Here is a 21719-nt window from a genome sequence, read left to right on the forward strand (position 1 = left end):
CCCAGGGTGGGTCCCAAGAATCTTCCAGGTAATTCTAATGTACCACAGTTTGAGAAATACTTCTGCAGGCCCAGAATCTCATTTTTAAAAAAAATTTATTCAAGGGTAAAGTCCTTGAGAGTTGACTAACGGTAGACTAACAAGAAACAATATATAAGCCCAAATGTGTGTTAAAAAACCTAACTTCCACAGGAGCTGGGATGCTGCCATTCTCTTGTCATTTTGTCATTCTGAAAGAAATCTTCATGAGAAGCCCTACTTGTAGTTGAAAAAAAAAAAACGGTTCATGATGAGCATAATATCAGTGCATTTGAGGAGTTAATTGACCCTAATGGCTAATAGGATTAGGCTATCATAGTGTTCCTCTTTACCAATGAGGTGGTCCAGCCAGGAAAGTGTGATTGATAATATCAGCTGGTTTTGGAACTCATCTCCCCTGGGAGAAATCACACTGCAGAGTTCTTAGGGCTTTTCTTTTATAATTGTCCTGCAAACCATCCCCTACTGTAAGCCTATTTTATAGGGAGTTTAATAAAACTTGTGAAACCTATTATAGTTACTTCTCTTTAAGGTTATTCGCAGGCCAAATTGATTACACTAATTATATACAACATTGAGTTGTTTCATTTTTGCACATTGGCTTTTGCATCTGTCACATTTTTCCGTATTTTATCACATTTCACACAGTCCTATTTACAATTTTTTGCATCTTTTCCCCTAGTCTTAATATAGGGTATAATAAAATGACTTTTTATTTGAGGCAAACCTGCAGTAAATACATAAGAAGGAATTGCCTTTAGGAGAAAATACTTAATCTAAGACTATTATCATCAAATTAAATGTAGGGCAGTACTTTTATATAAATGTAAATAGTGCCATACAGAAATTGTAATGAGACTTTATGGAGTTCCTTCAGTGTCTAAAAAGCTTTTGAACTTGATCTTGGGTGCCTGTCATTCCTTGATATCTATTAGTTAATAGTTAACATTAAGTCCCGCTTGTGGGTAGGACCAGATTGCTAGCATCTTGCAATGTCAAGGGCTTTTTTACTTTTTGAGCTGCCCATTTAGTTCCTCTTTTATGATTGAGATGTTTCTAGGCTTCTGCACATCTACAGAGAAGAGATGACTGACATATACTGAGTTCAGTCAAAGTTGAAGCCAGCTCATTTGAAGAGTTCATCAATTATGTCTTCTGCAGAACGATAAGTGAGACTGTCTACCGTCATAATTTCATGATACAGAACATTAGAAACATGGTAAAAAGTTCTGAGACAAAGGGTGTGTTGGTAAGTCACCCATTCTCTTAGAAAGGCACAAGTTGAGAACAACTCACTCACTTTCTTTTTATAGTGAAAAAATGGTTGAAACTGTGAACTTAAACTTTTTAATGAATGTATGAACATTAATTTGAGCCCACAGTCTGTTAAGGAAATGATACAGTGCTATCTGCAGCTGGGTGGGGTCGCTCAAGTGTTTCATTTAAAAATTCACAAATAGGGCCAGCCCCATGGCTTAGCAGTTGGGTGCGCGCACTCCGCTGCTGGCGGCCCGGGTTCTGATCCTGGGCGCACACCGACGCACTGCTTCTCTGGCCATGCTGAGGCCGCGTCCCACATACAGCGACTAGAAGGATGTGTAGCTATGACATACAACTATCTACTGGGGCTTTAGGGGAAAAATAAATAAATTAAATTAAAAAAAAAATTCACAAATAAGTTATCCTATTCTGTAGCACAGTCTTTGTAAAGTTGTGTGTATTGCTTACTCATATTGGTAAAAGAACAATGACTGAGGCCAAAAGAAGAGAAAAACAAAAGCCCAAAAGGACTGGAAGGATACAACCAAAATGTTAGTTTATCTGGGATTTGGAATTATGGTGGTTTTTTTTTTTAATCTCTTTTTTGTTTTAACTCTCAATGAAAAAACTTTAAGGAAAAGCACAAAATTCAGTTTAGAAAAGTGTAAATAACATATTCAACAATTAATAATACTATTCAACTTTTCAGTATGCCAAAAACTGTTTTAATTTTTTACATGTGTTATTACACCCAGTATTCCCAACTAACCTGCATCCATCCATATAAATTATTTCCTTCTAAGCCAAAACTCAAGACAGTGTATATTGGAATTTTTATGCCATGAGATAGTGTAGGTGAATAGCAAGGCAAAAACAGTGTGGGTTATTAGCAAGAATTATTAGTGTGCAACCAGATTATTAGTCATAAAATCATTACAGGTCTCCTCTTAGCACATAAATGCAGTAATGAGAACCAGACATCGGGACCTCTCAATCTCAAGAAATTAGTTTGTTATTGTTAGTGTGGTACTGCCTAGCCCAGCTTTGGTGGTCTGGAGAGATGTTTGTTATGCTGATGAGGTCAGACTTGACCTGGCATCAGAATCACCTGGAAGACTTGTTAGAACTCATTTTCACCTGGTCAAGAGTTGTGATTCAGTAGGTGTGGGATGGAGCCCAAGAATTTCCATTTCTAATAAGTTTCTAGGTGATGCTGATACTGCTAGTTCATGAGAACCAAACCTGACATGTCCAAAAAAAAAGCCCTAGAGATTTTCTTTTCTTGGAATTTACAGAATTTCAGACCCTTTACTTATCTACTGAATCAAAGTTGAAGTCACTTAATTGGCTGCATGCTTTAATGCTCAGTATACTGGCAGGGTCCATTGGAACCATTTTTAATTTTTTATTTTCTGGAGCAGTTCTGTTTGTAAGGATTGATATTTCATGACTTTTATTCTTTCCTGGGTATTCCAGAGAATAAAGAGAAAATTGAGTTATACTTTGATAGCGTAAAGCTTATTTGATCTTGAAATTACTCTATTGGTCTATTGGACTCTCTTATAAATCTAAGATAGATTATGGGATTTTAGTCATCTTATTTTCCTATATCTCGAAACATTTTTCTATTTCATTATATTAGGAATCATTTTAATATTACTCATCAATTATTCTCAACTATGCTAAAAAGAATAAAATAAATATGATTGAATCCTCTAGAGCAGAGGTCAGCAAACGGTGGTCCACAGACCAAATCTGACCTGCTGCCTGTTTTTGTAAATTAAGTTTTATCATAGCATAGCTTTGCCCATTGCTTTATATATTGTCTGTGGCTGCTTCCACACTACAATGGCAGAGTTGGGTAGTTGTGACAGACCTTATGGCAAGCAAAACTGAAAATATTTACTATCTGGCTGTTTTCAGAAAAATATAGTATTCTCATCCAGTTAGTTATTCAACAGAAAGGACTTCAGGCAAAAACATAAAGCATCCCCTTTTGCTAAAGGGATGTATGACTGTATTTTTCATCTTTTATGATGTCTGTGGGCCCTAATTTATTTGATACTGTTTGTAAGTAGACAAATGCTAAAGGCAGGTGTGTGTACAAAGGTGACTGGAAAGAAATGAAAAAAGATCATTGGATTGATCATTCAAATTGTTTATAAATCTAAAAATGAAAATGTTTTGCAATTAAGAAGCAAAGAAGATGGTTGTTCCCTTTTAAAAATTCCTTCAAGCATTGTATTTTGATAATGCAAGTGCAAGAAAGAAAAAGCAAAAGTAATGATAAAGATATAACCAATTAGAGATGTATCTGAAGGCCGGAATCAGTTTTTACAAGTATGTTCTAGATTAATGCATGAAGCTAGTAAGCAGTTATTTGCACTCAGAGGACATGCTCATTTCAAGTGTATATGTCTTTAAAACCAGGGAAATTCAGAATAAAAAGTTGGATTTGCTGTATTTATGTGTTAAGATTTCTAACAAAGTTTTTTTCACTGTCTTTTTATTCTTCTGTAAATTGTTCATCAAATGACTTAAAAATAAGAGAAAGGGTATGTTGGACCTGGATGATCGTGTTGACTGTTTTCCCTGTTATACTCAAGAGTAGACACTTCAGAGGAGAATATAGGTTTAACAAGATTTGCCCTGAGTTAATTGTTTAAAGATGAGTGATGGGTACATGGGATTTCACTGTACTCTTCCCTCTTCTTTTGTAACTATGTTTGAAATTGTCTGTAATAAAAAAGTTTTTTAAAAGTTTCCGATATGAATCTGATGATTTCTAACATGGTTGGAAACAGGTGTTATTTATTTTTCAAGTTTCAATCACTTCATCTGTCATAATGTCCCCTGGTTCCATTTTTCTTACCTTTTTCAGCAAGAATGGGAGTGGAATTGCTGAATTACAGGTGAACAGGCAGTTGGGTGGAGACCTTTACCAGTGTAGCTGCTCTGCACCCACTGTGTTCAGGTGGCACTGGCCGGGGAGGAAAGACTCCTTTCCTCTGCTCCTGCTCTTGGAAATAATAAATTTGAAGATCTAAGGCTGTCGTCTAGCTTTCTGCCTTGACGTGTAGAGAGGCACATTGCTTGAGGGATTTGAAGACTTGAGCTATCAATAGAATGTGGTTTAGTTTGTGGAGAATACTAAATTATTTAAAATACCTGTCATCCTCCTAAGTTAGAAAACTGTAGAATCTGATAAAGTTGCAAAAATTTGCATACATAAACATTTAAAAATTATTGGTTAGTTTTATGTGTGAGTACATCTGAGCTTTTATTAGTAGCCAGCTGGTTGGTTATAGTTTTTACAACTAACATTACCTAAATGTTTTTAATTTTAAAGATTACCTAAATGTTAAATTAATTTTCAGTTTTAATTTCATAAATTAATTTATATAAGTAATGTAGTCACACTAGGAAAAAAATTCCAACAATTAAAGCAAAGGTTCCAACTAATCTGCTTGTATATATTTTCAGATCTTTTTCTGTTCATTTATATATATACAATAATTTAAAATATCTGGTTTTGTCACCATTGTAGAAAAAGCATAATTGGAATCATGGATATTCTGCAGCTTTATTAAAATGTCTTCGAGTTCATTCTGTGTCAGTATACATAGATCGGCCTCATTCTTTTTCATTATTGCATTGTATGTCATAGTGTACCAGTTTACTTAAACATTTCAAATGTCAGAAGCTCTAAAAAGGGACTTGAGAATTATCAGTGTGCTGTCACATTTAGTCCCATTATTTACATATGGCAGGAATAAGTTTTATGAAGAATGTGTAGTTGATGCATAACAGTGTTTAATAAGAAACCTTTCCCAGTATGGAAACATGGGAGGTTTTTTTGTTTTGTTTTTTTCTAGTTGTTTCTGCTTATATATGGTATGTGCAAACTACTGCCTTCACATCTCTGACTTCATAAAACTTCTGAAATTGCTAAATAAAATTAAAATATTTAGAACATGTAATAATTTTGCTGGGAGCTTTTATAGAAATACAGAAAGCTGCCAGCATATTTTTGGAAAAGTAACTACACTTTGAAACCAAAATCACTTATTTTGAAAAATGAACCAAAACAAAATAATACCATTAGATAAGTTAATATAAAACTCCAGCAGAGGAGTTGGCATAGGAATTTTTCACCTGCCCCCATCTTTGCTTTAGGTGAAAACATTGAGTCCAAGGGGTTTCAGTTGATGGAAAAGATGAATTTCCATCATTTCATTAACTGGTGAAAGTTGAACTTTAGTGAAGAAAGAAGGATGTATTTATTTAAAGGCCTATATCCTTTGACACAGCAGTTCTTCTTCCAGAAATTTGTTACAGATATTCTTGTACAACTGTATAGTTAAGTACCAGAATGTTACTTGCAACATTGTTTTAAGTAGTGAAAAACTGGAATAATAAAAATATGTAGGAATTGGGGCTATATGTACTGATAGGAAAGGTCTCCATATTATGTGAAAAAAAGCAAAGTGCAGGACAGTTTTTGTGGTGAGAATCGCTTTTGGTGGAAAATAAACTGAGAAAATATGTACATATTGTACATTGCTTCTACATAAGTAGCTCCATATATCTACGTTACTTAAATATCTATAATTTTTGGAAAATATGCACAACAAACTCTCAGCTGATTGCTTTTAGGGGTGGAATTGGGGAAGGAAGACTTAATTTTTATATGCTTTTGTACTTATTAGTTAACTCTTGGTAAAAGGATTTACGAGGGGCCGGCCTGGTGGTGCAAGCAGTTAAGTGCTCGTGCTCTGCTGCTGGCGGCCTGGGGTTCACCGGTTCGGGTCCTGGGCATGCACTGACGCACCACTTGTCATGCCATGCTGTGGCGGCATCCCATATAAAGTGGAGGAAGATGGGCATGGATGTTAGTCCAGGGCCAGTCTTCCTCAGGAAAAAGAGGAGGATATTGGCAGATGTTAGCTCAGGGCTGATCCTCCTCACAAAAAAATAAATAAATAAAATGGTTTACGAAACATTAGTTGTCAAAATTTTAGCTTCAAGATTCTGGAGATAGGGACTTGTTACAAATTTAGTTCTTGGGAGTTACTGATTTCTGTCGCTTTTCTGCTTGTTCGTAAATGAATTGAGTAATTTTCAGAAGCATAAGCACTTGTAGACCACGATATTGCAATGTACTTTTTTAGCCCGTCATTGTGACTTGGCTTTAATCAGTGATGTAACTGTTGATCAGTTCAAAATGAATATAAAATAGTTAAAATGTCCAAGGTGAGGCAAGCAGTTAGATTATGGAATAGTAGTCATTTCTGGAAACTCAAGAATATTCTTGTCTTAAATTTGATAGGTGTTCTATTAAAGTACCTGAGTGAAAAAGCTTGATGGGCTTTAGAGAACCTCACATTTTGTTATTTTTTAATCTGTTATTTGGTGTCTTTCTCACTTTTTTTCGATATTTAGAAGTTTCCATCATTCCACAGCAGTTCCCAAACAGATACGTGATTTTCCTTAATTACCATCTTTGTTCTGCAGACTGTGTATTATAAGGTGTTAAACTTAGAGTAAACTTGTCAGTTATTTTCTCCCCTCTTTAGAGATAGTCATCTAAATAATAACAAATAACAGCTATTGGGCAATATAGCCACCTTTAAGTAGTAGTTGTACGCTAAGTAATTTTATAATTTCTGCTTTGACCCCTTATTTCACTGGGTTGTCAGGAAGGTTGTACCTCAGTCTTTACTAAGGTTCTGTCTACCCAGTCCTAGGTTGAGTTAAGGTTCTAGATGCTGACTCTGTGCCAGGATATGGGGATGGGGGTGCAATCTAGTCCTCAAGACATTTTCTCAAATGAGTTACTGCTGAAACATCTCACATTCTGGTCAGGATGGCCTTTCGGATGTAGTGCCTTCCAGCCATGTGACCATCTGCTGTTTCTATGCCCAACTTAGGGCAAAGGCATCTGAAAGCTTGGCTCTGGTCCCAGCTGCCAGGATACTGTACACAGCTATAATCCCTCTCTGGTGTTGTGTGGCCTCTTCTGGATGGCTCTGCCAGGAAGCCCCAGCAGCACTACTCCCTCCCCAAATACACAACCAAGTGCAAACATACAAATATAATACACTTTCTTCAAACCAGGGGACTCTTTCTCACCTGTAGATAAAGCCCTCACTCTCTTTCTCCCTGTTCTACACAAACATTTTTTCTGTACCCCAATCAACTTATTATCCTTACTGTCTGTTCAAGACATTTTGTGTTTATCTACCCTCCTGCTTCTTTCTGTCCCCTAGTTCCCCTAATTATTTTGCAACATAAAAACCAAAGACATTAGGGCTATTTCTCCTTTTTTCTTTGCTACTTCTTTGCAAAGTCCATTATCTCTTTAAAAAGGAGTAAGGGAAAGGGAACTATCGGGAGAAAAAATGTAGGTTAATCTTTCAAAAATACTTCGCCACAGTTTTTCTTAATGCTTCAGTGCTCTGAGATTGTCTTTTAGCAGTTTTATCAGTGTTACTGGGCTTCAAAGGGTTTACAAACAGTTCAGTGCACATATTTCTTACCTACTTCTTGCTAAAATAAGGGCATCTTTGGTTGTGCATTTTGTGCAGCCAGGAAATGTGGTAATTCATGGGTCATTCTCTCCTCTGGTCTTCTCAGCCTTTCCTTCCTCCCTGTACTACTGAGGCCCGGGGCACACACTCATCAGTAGTGGTAGCTTAGTTAACTGTCTTAATGAGGCAGTTTGAATATGTGTCTAAAAACCTTCAAATTAATTTGTATCCTCTATCGTCACTTTGTTTATTCCCCTATTCTTCTGCGTCTCAACTCTTTCCCCCTTCCTTGAGTCCAGTTATATATAGTACCATGCTTTTGACTTGGTGTCTTTGAGAAAATGCAGTTCCAATCTGAAAATAAAATCTAGCATCCCAATCCCTTTATAAAATGAGAATTAGCTTTTTTTCCTATACTGAGCAAGGTTAGGGAATCAGATTAGGTTTATAATGTTTATAGGAAAGCTGTAAAAGAGTAGACACTCAAATTGATTCATATGTCAAAAGTGCATGATATGGAAAGAAAGAAATCACTTAGTACTAAGTAATAAAAGAGAGGAAGCTATGATGCACAAAGTTAAATGAAAAATGTCAAGAAGTGACAAAAGTGAAGTGTTTTAGCCATTTTTTCTATGGTTGAATTTTATAAAACTGAAGAGTTATATTCTTAAGTTTAATTTGTACTCTTTTCCACATATTAAATTATAATTGATTTAAAATAGTCACTGATATGACTTGTAGTGGTGCTTTAGTATTTTCCACTCCTACATAGGATAGCTTATACTAAGCTCAAATCTCATATCACTTGCATATAATTCAGAAGATCAGAAATACACATGATCTTTTGAATATGAGGATACTAGTTTAATTTAAATTGCTGTGGTGTTAATAATTTAAGTTTTTCCCCTCTCTTCCCATTAAGGATTCTGGACGCTGCTTATAATATCCCTAACTGCTGGATTCTCCTGCTGCAGTTTTTCTTGGACAGTGACTTACTTTGATTCTTTTGAACCAGGGATGTTTCCTCCTACTCCTCTTTCACCTGCCAGGTTCAAGTAAGTATTCCTATTTCTTCTTGTTTCTTTTTTAACCCATTCCAACTCTGTTGAAAATACTGAAATAGATAGAAGCAAGAGGCTGCTTATTTGTGAGATAATATGTCGAGGCCCCAGTCTTTTATCTATAAAATACAAATGACACAAGGTTTTCAGCTTGGCTCAGCCTTTAGATAAATGGAGAATATTTTAAATTCCATATGTAGATAAGGCAATAGTTTTTTAAAAATTTAAATTCATGAAGTGATCTAAGAAGTAATTTGTTCTTTTGGGATAGAATTACATTTAAAACAGTTTATGAAGGCTTATTTAATGTCAGAAATGTGAAAATTTTACATGATTCATGTATAAATGGTCAGACTTTATAACAACTTAATAATTGGATTGGACTTTTCCTCAGATTTAAACTTTGTGTAATAGTTAGCAAGCATTTATGGCACCCAATCTATATGTCTAGAGCAGATTAGATGCATTTCATAATGGAACAATATTAAATTTGTTTGGTCTATATTTTATATGTTTCAAAGAGTTTCAGGAATTTAGTAGGCAGTGTTCTAATCTAGGAAAGCTAAAGTTTTCAATATGAATTTCCAAATAGAACATCTAAGACCTCTGGTGTGTTCTACAAACTTGGGGGAGAGGATGAAGAGTAGAAAATAAATTGTTAAAGATATGTATGTTATCAGAGGATTATAGTTGTTACAGTTGTTATTACTACCAGCTCCAGCCTAGCACATAGACAGCTTCTTGTAGAGATAAAATAAGAAAATCTATATGAGTGACTCTGTAAATATGCAGTTTAATTCTAATGATAGTTACTGATAATCATTGTTACAACTGACTTTCATTGTTAGTAAACTCTCATAAAATTTTCTGTCTTATAAATATATCTTTCTCATAAAATTTTCTGTCTTACAAATATATCTTTAAAAATTTTGGCTTCATTTCAAATGAAATGTGTGCATTTATGTTTTAAACGTCTTAATAAGTCCCTATCTGTGTATGAAATAGAAATCATATACTTGCCAATAAATTTCGTGTGTGTGTGTTCAAGGTGGATAATGATTAATTAATAATGAAATTGACTAAGTTATACTTAACAGTGCAATACTGTCCCATAGTGTACATGGCTACCATTCTGTTGGAAAGTTTATTTTACTAAGTGATAGAGCGTTCAACTCAAATTTATATTCTATTGCTTCCTGTTGACATCAGTTACTTTAACAAGGGGTATAAGTCTAATATAGATAATATAATGAGACTCCTTTTATAAGTCACAAAAAAACTTAATCTCATTTTTTTTTTCTTTGACTTATTTATATCTCATTTCTCCCCTGAATTCCAGTCCTACATTTCCAGCTATTTAGCAGGTCTTGTAGCCTGAATTCTAAGCATCTTGCTCTTAGAATTATTAAAACTCTTGTCTGTTTGAAAGACATCAGTATCCACCCACTTATCAAGGCTTGAAACTCTTGTTCACTATATTTATCTCTTCACCAAGTCCAATCATTCCTGCCTTTTGAAATGTTAGTGGAGTAGTCTGTCTTTGCATTCCCAGTGTTTTTGCCCTATTTAAGGCCATGGCCAGCGTTCTTGACTCCTTGGTCTCCCCTACTCCAAGCTCTCACTCTTCTAATTTGTCCAGTATATTGCTACCTTTCTAAAAACAGATCTTAGTCACAACTCTCCCTTGTTTGAAAGTCATCCCTAGCTTTCCAATTGCCTTAAAAATAAAGTCCCAATTTCCCAGTATAGCATAACAGTCCTTCCCCAAGTGACCCTGCTCTACTTTTTCAGCTTTATCTTCAGCCATTTCTCCAATGCACCTTATACTGCAGTCACATATCAAATTACCTTGGCTCCCCCAAATAAACTATGTAACTTTTGAGATGCTGTGACTTTCCTCTTGCTGTTGTTCCCTCTTCCTGGAATATCACTTTCCCTCTCAGCTTCTCTTCCACCACCACCAGACTTCATAAGCCTCATAGACCTTAGAAGCTTTTGGAGTTTTCTAAAGAAAAGCATTTCACTGTTCTCTTAAAGATCTGGAATTCTGAGGGCATTTAACTAATTTCTTAAAAATTGTCTTTGCATTTTTTTTAAGCTAGAATCAGTAGTGATGAACCTCAATTTTCGTTGTGTTTATTAGTCATTCAGTTTCAATATGAAACAGTGTCAGATCAGAAACTTAGATTACATATTTGTTAATATAGCCTTAAAAATACAGTTTTGAAATATGTACACTGTATGTACATATATATTTGAATTCCTTTCAGTATGTAAGTTAAGTTTATTTTGTATAGGATAAATCAGCTATTAAATATCTCATGGAGTCAAACTATAAAATTATCATATTTTAATAGAAGCAGGATCCAAAAAAAGGCGTATAATAAATATAGTGATAGTTGATCACATATTAACAGAAACCACAGATAAAAAAAGGCATATCTTACAGTGATAATTGATGAAATTGAGTTTTATAGTGAAAACCCTGCCCTCTAGTGCTTGTGGAAAATAATGCAGTTACTTCAGAAATCAGGGTAAGTATATTCTGTCACCAGTAGAGTGAGTGCTTGTACAGAGAAACAACTTCTTACCTTTGGAGAAAGCTGAAATCTTTTCAGACTTTATTTTCTTAGAAATCAGATTGATGTATTTTATTAATTTGCAACATCAGACTTTTATGAAAATATCTTTATAACAGGTTACATATTCTTTTATTACCTAAAATAAAGTGATGTTAATATATTTTTCCTGATTATATAAAAGTAATACAAGTTTTGTTAAAAATTCAAAAAACAAAGAAAAATAGTGGAAAAATCCATAATTAGAGAAAGTGACTGCCAACACTTTAATGTATATCTTTCCATTCTTTGCATATTTTAAAAATAGGATCACATGGGCCGGCCCCGTGGCTTAGCGGTTAAGTGCGCGCGTTCCACTGCTGGCGGCCCGAGTTCGGATCCCGGGCACGCGCCGCTTTTCCGGCCGTGCTGAGGCCGCGTCCCACATATAGCAGCTAGAAAGATGTGCAGCTATGACATGCAACTATCTACTGGGGCTTTGAGGGGACAAAAATAAATAAATAAAATCTTAAAAAAAATAAAAATAAGATCACAATATACATACTGTTTTGTGATCCATTTTTTGTTTATCATTATATTGGAATATTTTTCCATTCAGTATTTCTTTTGAATTTTCAGTGTTCTGAATACACTTTAAATCATTATATATCTCAATTTATTTTTTAAGGGAAATCTAATAGAAATAGTAGCTGGATTCTAAGATAATTTTTTAATTTTTTGGTGAGGATGATTGGCCCCGAGCTAACATCTGTTGCCAGTCTTTCTCTATTTTGAACGTGCAACGCCGCCACAGCATGGCTTGATGAACAGTGTGTAGGTCTGCCCTCAGGATCCAAACCTGTGAATCCCAGCCCGCCAAAGTGGAGTGCGCAAACTCAACCACTATGCCACCCAGCCAGCCCATAATTAGTTAAGCAGATCCCTGTTTAACTAATTAGAAACTAAAGAAAGGCAAAATAATTAAGACATAATAAAATGAAAAGATTTTTCTTTTTATTTTTTTCTGAGATTAGGATTATTATTAAAAATATTCCTGGGGCCAGCCCGGTGGTGCAGCAGTTAAGTGCGCACGCTCTGCTTCGGCGGCCAGAGAATTAGCCAGTTCGGATCCTGGGCGTGCACCGACGCACCGCTTGCCAAGCCATGCTGTGGCGGTGTCCCAGCGGGCACGGATGTTAGCCCAGGGCCAATCTTCCTTGGCAAAAAGAGGAGGATTGGCATCGGATGTTAGCTCAGGGCTGATCTTCCTCACAAAAAAAGAAAAAAAAAAATTCCCTATTTCCAGCTCCGTGAATATCAAACATAGAGTAAAATAATCATGTCTAATTGGTTTGTTAAAAAAAATCTTTGCTCTTTGCAGATTTAAACACATGGGCTTTTTTTAAACAAACTAATCAGTAGAAGTAGAAAAAAATTGAGAAGACCACGTTTACTGTCGCTATCAATTAGTTGTGTTTCCCTAGAAACATATAAACTCAAGGGAAGAAAAAAATAATCTTTATTGATATTTAATAAATATTAGATGAAACATTTAGTGAAATTAGAATTTGGATCAATAATTCATTAGAGAAGTTGAGATTAGAAATAAAACCCTTCTCCTGTATTCATTAAATTTTTTTTCATATTTACTCTTCTATATTTGTTGTATATTTATCTTAGAACAGGCTGCTATAACGAAGTATCATAAACTGGTTGGCTTATAAACAACAGAAATTTATATCTCTTCCAGTTCTGGAGACTGGAAGTCTAAGATTAGGGTGCCAGCATGGTCAGGTTCTGGTGTGGGCTCCTTTCTGGGTTGCAGATGGCTTTCTTCTCATTGTATCCTCACAAGGCAGAGACCAGAGAGGAGGCAGGCTCTCTTGTGACTCTTACAGGGCACTAATCCCATTCATGAGGGCTGACTCTCATGACCTCATCTAGTTCTAATTACCTCCCAACAGCCCCACCTCCTTATACCATCATATTGCAGGGTAAGATTTTGACATATGAATTTGAGGGCGGTGTGGGGGACGGGTCGACACAAACATAGTCCATAATAGATATAGCTTAGAAACTTTCACTTTTACATAAGCATAAGACCTTTAGGAAACACAAGATAAGTAAATAACTTTGCTGGGTATATTTTCAGACAGATATTTAATGGACTTCAAAAGTCATATTTTTAAGAAAGATGGTCACTCTGACTTTGCAAACTTGGTAACTTAAAAGGTATGTGCAATGTCACATATACAAACTTCTCTATTAGGAAGCAGTCATTTACTTTGTGTATTTTGATCAATTATATTTCTAAATTATTATCTTAGTTATTTCTGAAAATCTGTAACAGTGTTAAAGAACAAGAGGCAGAGGCAGTAACTGTAGATTCCTTGGAGTATCTATATAGGCATTCCCCACTTGTCACTTGTTTCTAATTCATATCCTGCTCTTCTACATTACTTAATCAACATCTCCAGTTCACTTCTCATTAGTTTTCCCTCTTTGTTCATTGGGTTTTGTCAGCGCTTTCCAAACAGGCAAATACAGTCATGCACCACATAACGACATTTCAGTCAACAACGGACTGCATATATAATCGTGGTCCCATAAAGTTAGTGCTGTATAGCCTAGGTATGTAGAGGGCTATCCCATCTAGGTTTGTGTAAGTACACTCTATGATGTTTGCACAATGACAAAATCTCCTAATGACATTTCTCAGAATGTATCCCGGTTGTTGAGCGACACATGATTGTGTAACGGTATGTATGTAATCATTATTTCACATTGTGATGGTCTGCTTTAATTATAGTTTCTGGGAGTTAATGCATGTAAGTATAAGAGAACCCAGAGCTTGAAAGAATCTTGGAGTTCTTTCTAGGCTGGGCTGGTGGCAGCACAGAAGTTTTATTTAAATCCTCTTGATAGGAGAAGAAGTTAGATATGGATAGGAGATATGCCTTGAAGCTGTGTTTTTCCTAACAAGTACGTCTTTTTAATGAATATTTTAGGATTGCTGGGAATGTCTTAGAGATTCCTATTAAAGATTATGGGAGAACTAAATCCCTGCTAAGTCACCCTTAGGTTATTGTTAGTCTAAGTTCTCCTTTTTTTTTTTCCTCCTTGAGGAAGATTAGCCCTGAGCTAGCATCCATGCCAGTCTTCCTGTATTTTATATGTGGGTCACCACCATAGCATGGCTGACAAGTGGTGTAGGCCCATGCCTAGGATCTGAACCCGCGAACCCAGGCCACCAAAGTGGAGCGCACCAAACTCAACCGCTGCGCCACAGGGCTGGCCCCATAGGTCCTCCATTTTTTAATAGATAGAGAAACTGAGTCCCAGGGAATTTAAGCAGCTTGCACGAAGTCAAATAATTTGCATATAACATAGCTAGCACCTGACTCTACATTTATTGTTTTTGTTTGCTGTACCAGCTAGCCCACCTTTTCTGCCTTATGAAATGAATCAACAGGAAGAATTTCACTAATTGAAACTGTATCATTTTATTGACAATTAAAGGCACTCACTGTGAGCTTTTGCTATGTGACAGTTTTGCCCATGCAGTCTTGCCAAATCCAGTCAAAATCTGTTCTTAGGATCTTACTGTCTTGTTTCTTTCCTTCCTTGTTTTCTCCCAGTGACCAGTGTTCTCCACTTTAGACTGTGCTCCACATTTCACGTTACGTGGGCACAAGCCCCATCTAGTGGTGCAGTGACATAGCTGCAGGTTTATAGTTGTTGAGCATGCTAAAAGTAAAAACCACTCTGATTATACTAGGTCCTACCTGGGGTAGAAATGTTACTTTATAATCTAGAAATAAATTTAGTGGAAAAATGATAATGTAAGTGATGGGTCTAACAAAAAGTACAGTGTAGAAAACTCATTTGTTTTATAATTGAGTCAAAATATTTAGTAACAGTGATACGAAAAATAGTGAAATGTCATTAAATTTGTCTACCTTACAGTACTTTTATGTAGAATCAGAGGTCAAGGACCAGTATTCTTAAACAAGTTAAGAGTGCTACTTCATTGCAATCAATAGTGATAATTACAAAAGTCTTATTGCTGGCACACCAAAAAAATGCTCATTATTTAGATCAGTGTTCAAAGTTAACAGCATCTATTCCTATAACCTTCAAGCCAAGAAGTTAACTTGGTAGGGATAGGACCATTATTTTACACTGGAAATACCCACAGAGACATATTTCCAAGGAGGAAAAATCAATGCTTATATTTATTATTGAGGATAGGCTAACTGCATTATAGAAATCCAGTGTTACTGGAAATTTCAAATTTTAACATGCTAGTCAAAGGTTATATAAAAGTAAGATTTCTAGTGAATTGGATGGATATCTGAATCCAAAGCCTGGATTTTTGAATCACTTTTTGAGAAACTGATTTTAATTTTTCTCTTGTTGAGAAATATTGTAGAGATAGCATGTCTTGTAGTCCCAGTGTGGTAGATTTTGGAGAATGTCTCAGTTCTTCATAAATCCTCTGTTGACTTCTGTCCTAACAGACTTATCATCTTGCATCTTACAACTGAAGATGAGTCTTTTTGAGGATAGAAGGAATTATTTTAAAAAGAAATTATCTCAACCTTGAGCATAATTCTGCGTTCAGTTTAATGACTTCAAATATCTGTGTTTGCTATAGGAATATTTGTTAAAAGAAAACATAGACATCTTTTTAAGTTTCCCTGGATAGCTTTTAAAAGAGACCAAAGCCCTCAAAATCATCCCTCAAGTAGCTACTTTGAATTACCAGAAATTAAGCAAAAATATTACATTTTTATTGTACCTTGACTCTTAGTTTTAAGTCAGAGTTAGTATTTGTATTTCAGGTGCCTCTCAATCACATCTGTGCATTTCCTAGAATGAAGCAGATTGGAAGACTAAAGAGTAGTGTCTTCTTTTCACTAAAGATAAAATATAATTTTATCACTGCTTTTTGAATAATTTCACTGCTTAAAATATAATCTATAGAATTTGATTGCCAATCTACAGTATTTCATAGTTAATATGCACACTAGGGGCTATCTGCTGCCTTCCTGATGTTGTTGGTCTTTTTTGTCTGGATCACCCTGAGTTATCCACTTTTCTATTTCTTCTTCTACCAAAAATGATATTTGATAAATATTAAGACACTTGATTTCAAAAAACACATGCTTTTAATTTAATTTAATTTTTTTCTACATAGCCATTTAAAAAAAAAAATTGTATTGCCTTACAGTGTTATGTGGAGTCTGCAAAGTAAATTAGAAATGAGAAGGAAAAGGGAATGATTGGTTTTTGTTTAAATTGCTTTTTGGTAAACTGTTTCTGGTAACTGTTTTACAGACGAAAAATAACACGTGATCTGATATTCTCTTGCATTTGTTATTACCTATGTAAAGTGTTTTGGATGTAATCAGAGGCTGAAATAGTTAAATTTCCATTATATTTGTGGTGAATGTGTGTTCTTACTGCTGTTGTAGGGGTCAAGCAGACAATGAGTTAGAATATTTAATCCTGGAAAATTCAGGATTTAGGATTGGCATTGCTGTATTATAATTTGCTTTTCTATTCAATATTAGGTTTATTTTTCTATGTTAAAGGGTTTTCTCTAATTTCTTGTTCTTCTTGACATTGGGGGCTTTAATTCTTGGGGGTTAAGAAGATATAGTACAAATAGAATACAGTCACACACTGCATAACATTTCAGTCGGTGACAGACTGCATGTACAGCTGTGGTCCCTTAAGATTAGTACCACATAGCCTGGGTGTGTGGTAGGCTATACTATCTAGGTTTGTTTAAGTACACTGTATGATATTCACACAATGAAATGACCTAACGGGTTTCTTGTTTCTTACTTATCCCCGTTGTTAGATGATGCATGACTGTAGTAAAATCATAATAGAAAAGGAGTTATGAGTTCTTAACTTGGGCAGTAATATAAGTCTTGAAGGTAAAAAAATGTGAGTGATTTAGCATTTAAATTAGAAGTTTATTTTCCAAGCACACTAAATTTAACGTTGAGCACAGTAAATTGACTGCTACTCTCTTATACAGATTTTGGAGAGCTGCCTCTTTGTCAGATCAGATTCTTTATTGCCATGGACTAATGAAACAGATGTCAGATGGCTAATTGCAGTAGGAGAGAAAAGCTACTCACAAAAGAGAGAGATCAAGAACTTGGCCTTGATATTTGAGTATCATGAAGTTTCATTATCTAGGGACTGTTTGGAGCCATTGGTTGCAGTGCTGTCACTATTAATGAATATTTTGATGGCACTGCACTGCAGCTTCTTGAAGTGAAGGGTTAATACGTATGCATGTCTTATAAAATATATTCCTTTACTGTTCTGAATGAACACTTAAATACATGTAACAAAATCCTGTAAGAAAGCATATTAACTATTCTTAGTTTCCTTGTTGTTTTCATAAAGTAATATGGCTAGTGAGTGTTTGCTTTGCACCTATTTGCTATGGCTTTTGCTTATGCTGATTTACAGTGTTATGTATGGGCTGCTAAAAAGGCAGAGATGTCCATATGCATAGAACAGCACTGATAAGAAATACCTGAGAGAGAGCACTTGGCAGTTTTGTACTTGGAACCCTTTCTGTGTGTTCAACAATGTTTGTAAATTATCAGAGGCAGCCTGGTATATTATAAAGGGCTTATTAAGTCGCAAGAGGTGGCTTCCAATTCCAGTCTACACTATATACTAGCAGAACTTTTGAGCAAGTCAGTTAGCATCTTTGAGCCTTAATTTTCTTCTCTCTAAAATGGGTTAAAAACAATGATATCTACCCTCATAGGCAATAAGTTTACTAGTTAAAGCAACAGATATATCAGATGATAAAGCAGACATGATCCCAGAGCTTTTCTTTCCTTTTCTTAATTGAGATTTTTCAAGCTGGCCATCTGATCATGGCCTACCACCAGTTGCCAATTATCTTTTTGGGTAATTGTTATTTATCTCGAGATTATGTTCTTTCTATTCTTTTTGTTTTTCCTTTCTGTTCTTTTGATATTAAGATGCTCTTTCTTTTATGAAATAATGCTAATAGTAGATGGTAGTGGTTTTCAAACTTTGTTCTTGACAAAAGTTTGGCAACGAAATGCAGTGTCAGTTACTTGCTTTAAAAAAAAATTCTTTTTTTAACTGACTCATGAAATCTAAAGGCTGAGGAATCCCATTTTTCTTGTACTTTTTGTGCTGTTTGCCCTAATTTCGTAGTGAGAAAGGACTTTGTCTTTTTAAGTGGAGCCCAGTGCAGATAGAGGTCCTTAGACATTTTTCTATCTTGACACACTGGTGAATAAAGTTAACGTGTCTGACATTCTTAAATTTGCAACCAAATAGACTGCTATAGATAAGTAAAATAGGCTATAGGTTAATGCGCAGTTTTATTCAACCAGATAGACCTTTATTTGTCTCTGATTGATTTTCAGGGAATGGTAGTACAATAAGAGATACTTAAAATGTATACATATGTAATTCCATCATAAAGAACTTAGCGGGGCTGGCCTGGTGGTGCAGCGGTTAAGTGCACGCACTCCGCTTAGGCGGCCCGAGGGTTCGCAGGTTCAGATCCCAGGCGTGCACACGGCTTGTCAAGCCATGCTGTGGAAGTAGAGGAAGATGGGCACAGATGTTAGTCCAGGGCCAATCTTCCTCTGCAAAAAGAGGAAGATTGGCGTCAGATGTTAGCTCAGGGCTCATCTTCCTCACAAAAAAAAAAAAAAAAAAACTTTGCTCGTCTTGAGGATCTTTAAGTGTCTGTAGTCATTATATTAGTTAATATCACACTGGCAAAGCACAGGATTGTGACTCAATTAAAATTTCTAGTTGGTGAAATTCTAGATAAAGGACTTTAGTGTATATATGGAGGCATAATTTTTGCAGCATTGAGATCCAGAAGGGATTAAAGAGATCATGAAGACCATCCTTTTGCTACAGAAGCAGAAGTAGGACCAGAGAAGTTGGCAGTATAGCTAGGAAACTAGATATAGTGCTAAGGAAAATAAAGTCTTTTTAAAAAATAAGAAAACCATTAAAGTTGAGATTTTGAATTCCGTTAATAGTTTACTATTGTGTAGATTGATAAATCAGCTTGCTCCATTAAAATGGTAGATACTTTATTAACCGATATTTATTCACAATGCAAATCATGAGACTAATCACAGGGCTAATGGGGCAATAGAACAAATATTCAAAATGTTCACTATTAGCTCCTATGTATTTTTTTTTTTTTAAAGATTTTATTTATTCATTTTTTTCCCCCCAAAGCTCCAGTAGATAGCTGTATGTCACAGGTTCACATCCTTCTAGTTGCTGCACGTGGGACCCGGCCCCGCGTTGGACGGAGAAGCGGTGCCCTGGGGCGCGCCTGGGATCCGAACCCGGGCCACCAGCATCAGAGCGCGCGCACTTAACCGCCAAGCCACGGAGCCGGCCCAGCTCCTATGTATTTTTAAGAATGATACGTTACACTTCAACATTAAGTATATACATTCGTGCTTTTTTCTTCACCTTTTGCATCTTTTAAGTAAAATGTTTATCCAGGGCCGGCCCCGTGGCTTAGCGGTTAAGTGCGCACGCTCCGCTGCTGGCGGCCCGGGTTCGGATCCCGGGCGCGCACCGATGCACCGCTTCTCCGGCCTTGCTGAGGCCGCGTCCCATATGTAGCAACTAGAAGGATGTGCAACTATGACATACGACTATCTACTGGGGCTTTGGGGAAATAAATAAATGAATAAATAAAATTATAAAAAAAAAAAATGTTTATCCAGGTAATCTTTACCTAAGATTTAACATGAAACCTTGAAGTCAGTACATAGTCATATATCTAATGACTTTATATTTTAGTAGCATTTTCTACTTTTCAATAATAATTTAGAAATTTACTTGCCAGAACAGTGGCTGTGATTTAAAAAATGTCCTTATTTTTTTTATGATTATAGAATTAATACATGCTCATTATAAAACAACACAGAATTAAATAACTTTGAAAGTAAAAGGCTGCAAAGTCTCATTTTAAATGCCCCTGAAATAACTAGTGTTAACAGACTGGGATTATGTCTCCAAAAAAAAAACCTATACCTGCAAATATTTCTATTTTTACAAAAGTATATTTTTAATACGTTATTTTTTATAATTATTTGTGTACTTGTAATCGTCTTAATTAGTAAAACCTTGTGACTGTGTGTATGTTGTGTATATATAAAAGCATCTGTGTGTATGTGGTTTGTGTGTGTGTCTGCATTTGAAATACATCACTCCACCCAAATATAACTATGGTTTAAAATCTGGTAAACTGGCTAATGTGGTAGTTTTAATCTTATTTTCTGGCACTTCATTCTAAAAATATTTTGCCATATTTCATCCTAACATGTTACTTTGAAATATAAATGTACGTGTGCATACACACTTATACAATATACTTAATGTGTCACCACTGTCCTAGTAAGGTGTAAATACAGTCATCCCTCAGTGTCCATGGGGGATTGGTTCCAGGACCTCCGTGGATACCAAAATCCGTGGATGTTCAAGTCTCATATAAAATCACATACTATTTGCATGTAACCTATGCACATCCTCCTGTATCCTTTAAATATCTCTAGATTAGTTATAATACCTAATACATGTAAATGCTATATAAATAGTTGTTATACTGTATGTTTAGGGAATAATGACCAAAAAAAAGTGTCTACATGTTCAGTACAGACACAGCCATTGTAGCCTTTGGATCCACCGTTGGTTGAATCCACAGATGTGGAACCAAGAATACGGAGGGCCCCACTGTATATATAAAGAGAAGAAAGGAAGAAATGGGAGAAGTTTTTTTCTCCTGCATAGTCTCTTCCTGATTTCTTATTTGAGTTACCTGTCGTATAAAATTTTAAACAAATTGTAAAATCTTTTAGGAACATGATGATACAATGAAACAAGTAAGTTTTATAAGTATTCATTCAACTTGTATTTTTTTTTGTTTGTTTAAAACTACAGTAACTTTGAAGCTTTCATATAGAAAATAATTAGGATAGATTTCTGAAGTGATGATCTACTTAGAAATCTCTTTGCTAATTTATATATTTTCAAATAGTGAACAGAAGTATTTACTTTGAGGCTTTTAGAATCACCAGAAGATCTAGCTGAAGATAGAGATTCTGATTCAGTATGTGTGGGGTGGGGTGTGAAATTCTGAATTTCTTAAGAAATTCCCAGGCATTGCCGATATATTGCTGGTCTGTGTACTACACTTTAAATAGGAAGGCTAAAGG

The 21719-nt window shown here is 35.5% G+C and overlaps 1 protein-coding gene across 1 annotated transcript in view; it reads left to right on the top strand.

Moving 5' to 3' along the window:
- The window catches only part of ARL6IP6 (ADP ribosylation factor like GTPase 6 interacting protein 6), a 39133-nt gene that overhangs the window by 5177 nt on the left and 12237 nt on the right, over positions 1 to 21719 (top strand). The window contains exon 3 of the mRNA XM_058548981.1: positions 8752 to 8884. Within this exon, the coding sequence (XP_058404964.1) occupies positions 8752 to 8884 (133 nt within the window). The remainder of the gene's footprint in view (positions 1 to 8751; positions 8885 to 21719) is intronic.

The sequence above is a fragment of the Diceros bicornis genome, chromosome 10, assembly GCF_020826845.1.
Source record: "Diceros bicornis minor isolate mBicDic1 chromosome 10, mDicBic1.mat.cur, whole genome shotgun sequence".
NCBI lineage: Eukaryota > Metazoa > Chordata > Mammalia > Perissodactyla > Rhinocerotidae > Diceros > Diceros bicornis.